Consider the following 10967-nt stretch of genomic DNA (forward strand, 5'->3'; position numbering starts at 1 on the left):
TGTTTGGGAGAGTAGATTTCGTGAAGTTATTTGTGAAATAGACTATTTAAAAGTTCCTTTCTTGATAAACAAAAAATGATTGGTAAAGATATTTCGGAATAGAATTTGGCAAAGCATATACAGGGGGTTATTCTTTTAATTCAGAAGAATGCAAATAGTGTTGCTATGGCTAAAGCAGTTGCTTCTGGCGCGGACATTCACTCGAATTGGAGCCAACCATAGAGTGAGCTTCAATATCTAATAGATTTAGATATGAATCTAGCCAATTAATTTGGCTTTGTCTCTATTTTTTTATTTTTTTTTTTTCTTTTCTATTTAGTCACAAAAAAAAACTACTCTTCCACTTTAACTCATGACAAATCTTCTAACCCACAAATTTAATCCAACACACACAAAAACTAAGTTACTAGTTAACAAGATGGCTCCCTTATCTTTGTTAATAGCGATCCTCTTTGTTGCCCTAATCCTCACTCCCCAAGGGTTTGCAGATTATTACAAACCCCTTTATAAGCATGATGAGCCTCCTAAATACAAGCACCCAATTAAAAAATCACCGGTTTACAAGCCTCCGGTTTACAAACCTTCGGTCTATAAGCTACCGGTTTATAAGCCACCCGTGCACAAACTACCGGTTTATAACCCACCCGTGCACAAGCCGCTGGTTTACAACAAGCCACCATACCACCATGACAAGCCTCCTCATGGCAAGTACCCTCCACAACATGACTAAGGAAAAGCACATATATGTGCAAATTTAAACGAGGCATGTTATTAGTTATCGTATGCTTTAAATAAGACATATGCTTCGTTTCTTTACTATCTTGTTGGTTCACAACTTTATTAGTCATATCTACATATATAAGGAGTGTTCCTTATGCATTGAGTAGTTTAATTTCATTTCATTCCTTTTGTATATGATGCTATGAGCATCTATTATATGTGTTGTGTGTTTGTGTAATCCATAATATTAAAAAAAATATTATTGTTGCTTTATTAATAAAAACTAAAATTATAATTGAATTTATGTATTTTATTGGATTGAATTTGTGGACCACCAAATTTTTTTATTGTTGTCATGGACTAAAATGAAAAAATAGTTTAACAAAAAATATTCAACAATAAATATAAGTTCAAAACATTTACTTAAAATGAAAAAAATTAATAAAATAAAAAAATAAAAAATCTAATCATCTTTAAATTAAGATTGTGAAATTCATACTTCATAAAAACAAAATTTTCTATTTTGGGAATTTTCCCTTCACTTTCACTTTGACTCCTTCCTACTAATAATACTGCTAATGTAAAGATTCCTTTGTTAAAAAGATTCATAAAAATGAAAAAATCTTATATTCCTACAACTACAAGTCCTCACTGAAAAATTTGTACTTTACTCTTTGATGTTCAAAATATACGCTTTATCCTCCTAAATTTTAGAAAATTCTGCAAATTAACCTTTGAAGATTGAAATTTTCAATTTTCCTACTATATTATAAGATTTTGATAGTAGCAAATGTTAAATTGAGAGAAACCCAAACTATATGAAAAAGGTTTCATTTTGTTCGAAAAATGTGCATGAGAATCTGCTAAGCTTCTTCAGCGTGTCACCATTCACCACGTGCGCGCCACCGTAGTTCCTAGCGGTTCTCCTCTGTCTTCTTCTTCTTCTTCTTCCATATATGATTACGATAACTGCTTTTCGTTTTGTTCTGTTGTGTTTGGTGTGAATTGTCGATAGTATCCTCAACTTCTTCTTCTGTAACTTAAAATGATTAATCATACCTTATACGCCATTTGCATATGTTCTGTGTTTACCATTTCTTTTCCTCTCCACATATTTTTTCTTTTAATAAAAGGGTAAAAAGATAATTCTTTTTTTTTTTAAATGATCTTTTTAAGAAGCTTCTTGCCGTTAGATTTTGATTTTGATTTTGTTTTTGGTTTTGTTTAGTATCTTAGGTTTTCTACTACTATGAATTATGGATTGTTATGCTCAATTTTTGAGAGTGTTCGTTTGGTGTGATCATGCATAGTGATGAATTGATGATCATGGCTGTTAAGTAGGTGAGAGTTGAGACACTCTCCCCACAAATCAATGGTAGTAGAGGCTCAAGTTCCTCTACTTGAGTGTGTAATGAACGTTGTGAATGAAGGTTATCCAGGTTCAGTAGTTGATGAACATTGTGAAATGAAGAAGCAGTGGAATCAGAAACTCCAATCTCCCTCAGGGGACAACTTGGTATCAGTAGGGGAACTTTGGACTGATGGACTAATCTGTGCCTTTGAGTTCATCAAGGGAGTTAGAGATGTGGCAAAGAAAAGATTTGAAGGAAGAAAGTTTAGTAGGAATGGCTGTGTTGATTCACCCCCAACTTTGCTAGATCAATCTGGAACTGGGGGTCTTGATGATGGTTTAGATGATTATCACCAATCACCTCATCAATTCATTGGCAAAGAGGGTCTTCCTAGAAGTTACTGGAGGCCAATTGGTTGGTCTAGGATCTCCGAACTTGTGCAGGCAGTGCGAACCGATGATGGTTGGGCCTCACAGCTGCTTGATTTCACAGATGATGAGATTGATGTTGCTGTTGCTGATGTTGCAACTCCTTACTGGGAAAGGCCTGTTGGTCCAACATGGTGGTGTCATTTGGATGCAAGCCATCCATTTGTTGTTACATGGTTGGGTAATTCTCATTGGTTACATCCTGCTATTAGCATAGCTTTGAAAGATGAAAGTAGATTAATAAGTGAACGAATGAAGCACCTTTTATATGAGGTAATGAACTAGTGGAATTTGCTATTATCTTTTTCGAATACGTTTCCTTGTGTCCTGCATTGTATCCTATTGTTTTTCTTTTCGCCATTTCCTAGGATTAGTGTTCAAATGAAATCAGTCTAAAATGCTTATTTTGACAGGTTCCAGTCCGAGTCGCTGGCGGTCTGCTATTTGAACTTCTGGGGCAGTCAGCTGGTGATCCTTTAGCAGAGGAAGATGACATACCTGTTGTACTACGATCATGGCAGGCGCAAAACTTTTTAGTTACAGCCATGCATGTAAAGGGTTCTGCATCAAACATAAATGTATTAGGCATTCTTGAAGTTCAGGTTTGTCAAGTGACTTGAGCCTTTATCCCACCAAGTAATCTGACAGTAGTTTTGCCTAAGGCATACTTCTTTAATTGTTTATATGATTTTATCTAAAGTTGTCTTAAACTAAGTACTTAAATCTCCAATGCTGCAATTCATGCAGGAGCTGCTGGCTGCTGGAGGTGCTAACATTCCGCGCACCATTCATGAAGTTGTAGCGCACTTAGCTTGCCATCTTGCACGATGGGACGATAGGTTAATATTATTTCCAATAATCTATGTTTCTTTGCCTTTTAATTCTGTTTATGACCTTTGTGTAAGAGATAAATGAAATCTTGAATACAGCCGAATTATGGATCAAAAGGTGTTGCTTTCAGACAATAACTTTTATTTTGTTTAGTGTAGAATGGTCATGATTCTAATACTTTGATGTTCATTTAAAAACATTGAGTTTCTCCATTGGATGTCATAGGTTGTGGCGTAAACACATCTTTGGGGCTGCAGATGAAGTTGAGTTGATGTTTATGAACAGGTGATTGCATTTTCTTTAGATCATTATACATAAAACGTTTTACTTCAGTGGCTGATCTACCTTTTCCGATGCATTATACAATAACTTTTTTGGTTCTTGACAGGAGAAACCATGAGGATTTACATCTATTCACAATAATATTGAACCAGGAAATTAGAAGATTATCGACCCAGGTAAAACTATGCAGAATGACATATACTGTACTTTATTTATAGAAAATCAGTTATAAATTATAACATTGTTTTGGGAATTATATTGTTGCTGATTATGTTGGAGAATTTCATTCGTATAACTTCTCTAACTTTAATTGGCCAGAGTGTAGTGTTTTTTAAACTTTTTTTGGTTAATTAATAATGACATGATTATGGTGCTTTGGTAACTTAGCTTATATGTTCTATATCAGTCAAGTCCTTCTGAAATACTAGTGTTCATGTTTACCTTATTTGAACATGGAAGGAAGGAGTAAACAAATGTATGCAAAAACTAACTAGTCCATTTTTCTATCGGCTTCTCTTTTCAAATATCTATATATTTTGTCAGGCATATAGGAAATTCTGCAGAAATCTGATGGATTTCTCTAATCTCTACTCATTTCAAATGGCAGTCTACTATGAACACAAGTAATATATGTGTAACTTGTGTACATAGAAATTTATACATTTATCTATGTTCGTTGTATGGCCTAGCAGGTTATAAGAGTGAAATGGTCGCTCCACGCGCGAGAGGAAATTGTTTTTGAACTTCTTCAACAGTTGAGAGGGAATACAACAAGAGCCTTGCTGGAAGGAGTAAGAAAGAGTACTAGGCAAATGATTGAGGAGCAAGAAGCAGTTCGAGGACGGTTGTTCACCATACAAGATGTCCTGCAAAGCACAGTCCGTGCATGGTTGCAGGTTTCCGAAATCATAACAGATTACTGAACTATATCAATATATTTATGATTCGTTAATGTTTTATTCAATTATGCATAATACCTCAAAATTTGTTCCTAACAACAAATTAGTCTCTAATAGTAAGGGTATCTTTGCATAGTCTTACACTCTTGCTACTTATTTTAGGATAAAAGCCTCACGGTTACACATAACCTTGGAATATTTGGGGGTTGTGGCCTTGTTCTTTCCATCATCACTGGACTATTTGGTATAAACGTTGACGGAATACCTGGAGCCGAAGGAGCTCCTTATGCGTTTGGCCTATTCTCTGCCGTCTTGTTTGTGTTGGGAGCTATACTTATTGGAATCGGATTGGTTTATCTCGGTTTGAAGAAACCCATAATGCAAGAAAATGTTGCAGTGAGAAAGCTGGAGCTTGAAGAGCTGGTCAGGATGTTTCAACATGAAGCAGAAACTCATGCTCAAGTGCGAAAAACGGGTCCTCGTATGGATGTTCCACCAACTGCAGAAGTTAGGGGAGCACCAAGTGGTGCAAATAATCGCTCTGTTTTCTCAAGGTTTTTCAATTTATAGATATTTGTACTTTTGTATGGTATAAGATCTTTAGATTTTTTGTGTATCATTGTGATTATTCTCTAATAAAAAGGTTGTTCCAATGGAAAAATGAATTCCCTTGAAGTTGAATCTAAAAATTGATTTGTCTCCTAAAATCTGGGTTCAATTTGCAGAATAACTTTTGTACCTAGTACTTATACTTTGTCCTGTTTTGTACACACGGGATTTAGTCGAGGCCAAAATGTATTTCTCAATGGCAACCTAACCAAATTCAGGTTTATGTGAATGTTACACTTAAATTTGAATAATCAAATATAAAGTTTTAAAACTCAATTGATATTAGCCTATTAAACATCAAAACAATAGTTTAGTAGGGTCATTTATGAATAGTTCTTTATAACATGTTGCAATTTAGAGCCATATGACTTTTAGGTGAATAGCTAAATTCAGAACCAACACTTCATTCTTCTGGTTTGACTTGTAGTTGGATGAACATTGCTTCTTGCTTGCTAATGCTAGCATTAGTCTCCAACTGTATCTGAATGCACCATGTTGTCTTCACTATGCATGAGCCCCTTCTCCAGCAAAGGAGAAGAAGCACATTCACCACCAAGCACAAACATCACACCATGAACTGTGTCTCCATGATCATGTTCTTGCTGCTCCATCACTGAGCCAATCCACATCTCCTTATATAAACCTCTTAGAAAACTTGAGCATCTCAAAAAGGATGACTGCACATGTCTCACGTTCTGCACCGGCCGTACTATTCACTGACACTGGCATAGACTTTCATGAGCCCTCTGAACCTAGACCTATACAAAATTCATCAACCTTAATGGTAAGGGTATCTTTCATCTCTGTATTCTTGTATTTGGCAATTGGTGTTGCAGTGTACATGATAAATGGGAGCTTCAAGGGTACCACCACACTTAAGCTTATAGATGCTATTTACTTCACAGTAGTTCTAAGCACAATTGGATTTGGAGATATTGTTCCTGATGCAACATCTACCAAGATCTTTACCTGTGGTTTCATTTTGGTTGGTTTTGGACTTACTGGTTTTCTCCTCAGCGGCTTGGTTGAATACATCTGTGATACTCAAGAAGCATTCACATTGAGCATGATGGATGAGAATAGATATAAGAGAATTCTCTGGACTTACATAGTTGATGAAGAGAAAGGAAGAATGCGAATTCGGACAAAAGTTTCTTTAGCTTTGGTTGTTGTCATTGGCTGCATCGCAACAGGAGCAGTCACAGCTCACTTTCTAGAGGGTATGGATTGGATAGACAGTTTCTATCTCTCCATTACGTCTGTTACGACAGTTGGTTATGGCGATTATGCTTTCAAAACTGTAACTGGAAGATGCTTCGCGATTATCTGGCTTTTGGTAAGTACATTGGCAGTTGCTAGGGCCTTTCTGTACCTAACTGATTATAGCATGCACAAGAGGAAACGTAAGGTGGCGAAATTGGTTCTTCATAAGAAGATAACTATGTCAGATTTAGTAGCTGCAGACCTTGATAATGATGGATCAATAAGGTATGTTGAGTTTGGTATTTCTTATTACATGTATCCTTGTCCTTTTTCACAATATGCAGAAGAATAGAATCATTCAATGCATTAAAGTTACAAAAGCAGAAATGGACACAACATTGGCCAAAATTTGTAGCTTAAGCTAGTTTTAGTCGCTTGAAAATTGAAATGACAAAAATTATAGGATAAACTAGGTGTAGTTACATAATAGCATTTCAATGCATGATGAGACAGAAATGAAAGAACCATCATCATCAAGATCAACATTAATAACTGATATCCAATCCAATAACAGTATATTTGCAAACACCATTTTCTCCACCCTCAAGGAAGGAATAAATGAGTAATAACATATTTCACTCTTCTCAATCCTCTAACCTTTCGCATTTGTTCTTGCAGCAAGTCCGAATTTCTTATCTACAAGCTCAAGCAAATGGGAAAAATAACTGAGACTGACATTCTGCAAATAAGCAAACAATTTGATTCCTTGGATTGTGGCATCTATGGCAAGATTAGTGTTGCTGACCTTATGGTAAATGTCTAATTCAAATATCTACTTGGGTTGTTAGGCATTATGAACCATTTATTACCATTTGCAATAACCATGGAATATGGATGCACTAGGAGGTGGGAGCACTACCCTTTTGGTCTTGCACAAATATTTCAAAAGTGAAAGGTATCTTATCATGGTTGTCAGTAATGTTCTTAGTGCAAGTTCCATTTGTTTGATGGTGTGATGTCATACACCAATGTGAACAGAATACACAATTTGGATTGCTGTTGTACTCTTTTAACTGAATAAAAATCACGCTCTTTCATATAAATAGTTTGATCCCATTTTTGCACAAAATAATATCCATTGCTTGCTTCATATCATATATAATGAATGTGCTAATATATTCATTAATGTAATTATAGTTACTTATTCTAATGAGTGTTTTAAAAAGTTTTGAAACAATTGTAATCATAATTCCATCTTTTTCTACTTACAAAATAAATAAATAATAACAACGGCAAAAAAAATAGCAATAATACCGGGAAAAAAATGGTTTCATTAGTCAGCGATCTAAGTAATGATTAAACAGAATATTAACTATTGTCATTGGAATTTCATCCATAGTTGCAAAGCCTCCCAATATGACTGGATTTTGTGGTATTGAATGGAACAAAATAGTATAAAAGGTGAATCTTGTAAGCCATATTTACAAACTCCACACCTTGTAGCTACCTGATACATATCAGATGTATGATTTAACATAGTAGTTCTTCATGAAAATTATAAAACCACTAAGGGATAACACAATGGTTAATTCTAAGGATGCTCCATTACCTTAAGCAGAAAGCACAATGGAAGTTTTAGGCATTGACAAGCTACTTCACTGAATTATCCTATCCTTAGTCCTTAGGCAATTTGTTCCAATCTGCTACTTCTGTAATGGGATCAGACAAAGAAAGTTGGAAGGACTAGCGGTATTTGAAAAAAAATCAACAATGCAATTTGTTGTAATAATAGCCATATCCCATGTGCCTTTCTTGTTCCTACATTGAGTTAATAAGGGCCATAAGAACATTGTGGCAAACTTTTCTTACAAGGGAAGGTAGTGTTCACCTGGCGGCAGAAGATGAGTTGGGCAACACAAAATTGATCAGATCCTCAGTTTTGACTCTGTGATAGATTGATACTTGCAATTCTGTGAGTTTGAAATTTCGAAAGTTTTAGATTACTCTGGTCTTTTTTCTTCATATATTATTCTCATTTCTCAACAATACTTAAAACCCAAAAACAAATTGTATTTAAATTTTAAAAGAAGAAAATAAGAATTTATGCTTGTATAGATTGAAAAGTGATACCTCTGTCTTATTGTGCGGATGCTCTCGAGAAGTTCTGTTGTTTGTTGCAACCTGGAATTTTTTGGTCTCTCTTCACTGTCCAGAACCAACGTTGAGACATTCAAAACAGTAACTAGTTCAGCTTCAATTTCGTCAAGCTTTTTATCTATATTTTCCAGGAATTCGTCATAAGCAGATGTAAATGACAAGAAGCTAACAGCATTGTCTTCATTCCAACTGTCATTGCTAAGTGATCCCTGAATATTCACAGCCTCCTCATCATCTAGTCGGTTCCCTTGAAAATCACTGAAATTCACTGTGTTTGGTTCTGAGTCATCCTCGGAGAAATCTTCTTGAACCTCCTCCGTTGGTGCAACAATTCGAATGGGACTTGAAGCATCTTCTATTGTGTCTTCCATGTTCATTGTGGACCCAATGAGCTGACTTTCTTTCAAAGATATTGCCTGAAACCACAAGAAGTTTCCATTATAATAGTTCTAAGGAGATTCCCTGCCCTGCTTTTGGGTTTAAGCCATTATTAATTTATAGAAAAAAAAGTTCTAGAGACAAAATCAGTTCTTAAATAAAGTTATAAAGGGTTTACAAACTTCAAAGGGTATATTTTCCAAATGAAACTCTGAGAGTACGAATGCATTCCCTTTACCTCACTTAGCTTTGTGGATAGCTCATCAAGCAACTCAATGCGGCTTTTAGACTTTTCCAGAGCTTGCAACACCTTCTTCCTCTGGAAAAGCATTTCCCTTGCACCATTTTCATCTCCCCTCTGAATGCTTATAGCTGCTTGTTTTTGGAGCTTCTCTGCAGCTTCTGACAGCCGCAGGAGCCTCATTCTAGCATTATTTGCTGCACCAAACACCCCCACATAAATTTTTATATAATTTCCATGATAAAAGCAATGATAACAACCGAGCCATTAGCCACTAGGTAGATTTCCAACAATGGTTAGATTCAAATAGATAAAGAAAATCATAACATAGTTTCAAAAGGCAGAACTTTGAACTTTGTCAGGGAACTCACAATAGTATTATTTACCGCAACATTAAACTAGACCTAATGCACACACCATTTGACAATTGCACCATTTGTAAAGTAGTATCTGCATTGAAAATCATATGTCTAGGACGCAGGACCTCTCAATTTTTATTTTTTTTTCTGTTTTTCTCATTGTTCTTTTCTCTCCTGGTGAAATGATACAAGTTCAAATTCACATAGTCTGAAAAGAGTTCTTTTGGTGTTTGGATTTTGTTTTTTCTACTTGAACAGTAACCTACAGGATTCTTGAAATGGCAATTACTTATAGTAATATTATAAGGACCAATTGGATCATGGATAATATTAACTATTTGACATCATTCAGTTGCAAGGCACTATCTCCTTTCTTGAGCAGCTTCCAAGGTCAACAAACAATGCCCCTTTTGCAAATATGGTCAGGTTAAAATTTCTGCTCTAATATATAGGTGATACCCTTTTTTTGTCTAGTGTAAGAAAGCAGCATTTGCATGTGAAAATGATTACCTTAGAAATTTCTGTTCTCACTCATTACTATCAACCCCCACTTTGATAAAAGAACCCTCAATTAGTAAATCTAATAATTGCAAAGGGATATTGGGAAGGAAAAAAAAACAACATTTTCCTAATTCTCATGAATAGTTAATAGTTAATTAGTTATAGGTAACGTAACTAGGTTCCCATGTGACATAATTCACTAGGTTAGGGTTAGCAGCTAAATTTTTTATTTTTCCTTTACTCTAATAAAGTTATCTAATTAAGAAGGAAATTGAGTGTATGAAGAAGTAAAATTGAAGAGGAAGATAGAGAATACCCTTGGTAGTGGTGGTGTTCGCTTCAGCATGAAGATGATCGAGCTGAGAACGAAGGTGTTCAGAACTGTTGATATTTGATGAAGTTGAAGAAGAAGCAGAGCACTTGATGATGATGTTGATGGGCCTCAGTGAAGGTCTGTGGCTATGGCTGCTGGGAACAGCAATGGCAATGGGAATGGGGGAGGCACACTTCGCTATCATCTGTTCTCTCTCTCTCTCTCTCTCTGAAGGACACTCTGCAACAGAAAACGATTTTTTAATAAAAGCAAAAATATTTGAATTTTTTTTTCTTATTTTAAAAATAAAAATATTCAAAATAACAGAAAATGGAAGTTATATTATTTGCCATAAAACGGACCATAAGACTAACACTATGTTTGGATGTTTGATGGAAAATGAGAGAAAAAAAATGAGAAAAAAAAATAAATTTTTTGTATGTTGTTTAGATAAAAAAAAATAAAAAAAAAAAGAAAATAAAAAAAAAATATAGATGAAGAAAAAATTACTTTATTACCTTTATATATATTAATTCCACATAATGAGTTAAAAATCTTGCTTTTTGTTGTCAAAAGAGTAAATATGAAATTAATAATCCTTGGCTTTCTCTCTTCAATTTTCTTCACAGCTCTCTTCAGTTTTCTTTGCAGTATTAAGAGGGAAACAATTATATGGACCCATGCTAACCTTTTG

At 35.0% G+C, this 10967-nt stretch overlaps 3 protein-coding genes and 1 long non-coding RNA gene across 6 annotated transcripts; 2 read left to right on the forward strand and 2 right to left on the reverse strand.

The window, feature by feature from the left end:
- Positions 1 to 1314: 1314 nt before the first annotated feature.
- LOC112702046 (uncharacterized) lies at positions 1315 to 5690 on the forward strand. Of its 2 annotated transcripts, none has more exons than XM_025752906.3 (9): positions 1315 to 1640; positions 1949 to 2773; positions 2914 to 3102; positions 3248 to 3339; positions 3557 to 3616; positions 3720 to 3789; positions 4306 to 4509; positions 4675 to 5066; positions 5549 to 5690. In XM_025752906.3, the coding sequence occupies exons 2-9, from the start codon at positions 2093 to 2095 to the stop codon at positions 5604 to 5606; spliced, it is 1746 nt and encodes a 581-aa protein (XP_025608691.1). In that variant the 5' UTR covers positions 1315 to 1640; positions 1949 to 2092; the 3' UTR covers positions 5607 to 5690. The 2 variants fall into 2 exon arrangements, with proteins under 2 accessions (XP_025608691.1, XP_025608692.1); XM_025752907.3 differs by having other exon boundaries at positions 1318 to 1640; positions 2031 to 2773.
- LOC140174439 (uncharacterized) lies at positions 5382 to 6369 on the reverse strand. Its single transcript, XR_011863595.1, has 2 exons — positions 6230 to 6369; positions 5382 to 6156 (listed from the first exon to the last, which is right to left on the reverse strand). It is a non-coding gene; the product is annotated as an uncharacterized lncRNA (long non-coding RNA).
- LOC112702047 (two-pore potassium channel 3-like) lies at positions 5795 to 7453 on the forward strand. The gene is made up of 2 exons (XM_072198997.1): positions 5795 to 6609; positions 7003 to 7453. The coding sequence occupies exons 1-2, from the start codon at positions 5795 to 5797 to the stop codon at positions 7145 to 7147; spliced, it is 960 nt and encodes a 319-aa protein (XP_072055098.1). The 3' UTR covers positions 7148 to 7453.
- Positions 7454 to 7635: 182 nt separating this feature from the next.
- LOC112702048 (uncharacterized) lies at positions 7636 to 10599 on the reverse strand. Of its 2 annotated transcripts, none has more exons than XM_025752912.2 (6): positions 10277 to 10599; positions 9098 to 9297; positions 8455 to 8897; positions 8213 to 8294; positions 7934 to 8033; positions 7636 to 7831 (listed from the first exon to the last, which is right to left on the reverse strand). In XM_025752912.2, exons 1-4 carry the CDS (start codon positions 10476 to 10478, stop codon positions 8258 to 8260), a joined length of 882 nt encoding a protein of 293 aa, XP_025608697.1. In that variant the 5' UTR covers positions 10479 to 10599; the 3' UTR covers positions 7636 to 7831; positions 7934 to 8033; positions 8213 to 8257. The 2 variants fall into 2 exon arrangements, with proteins under 2 accessions (XP_025608697.1, XP_072055100.1); XM_072198999.1 differs by having other exon boundaries at positions 7934 to 8142; positions 10277 to 10589.
- Between the last annotated feature and the right edge of the window lie 368 nt (positions 10600 to 10967).

This window comes from Arachis hypogaea, chromosome 7 (assembly GCF_003086295.3).
Source record: "Arachis hypogaea cultivar Tifrunner chromosome 7, arahy.Tifrunner.gnm2.J5K5, whole genome shotgun sequence".
Lineage (NCBI taxonomy): Eukaryota > Viridiplantae > Streptophyta > Magnoliopsida > Fabales > Fabaceae > Arachis > Arachis hypogaea.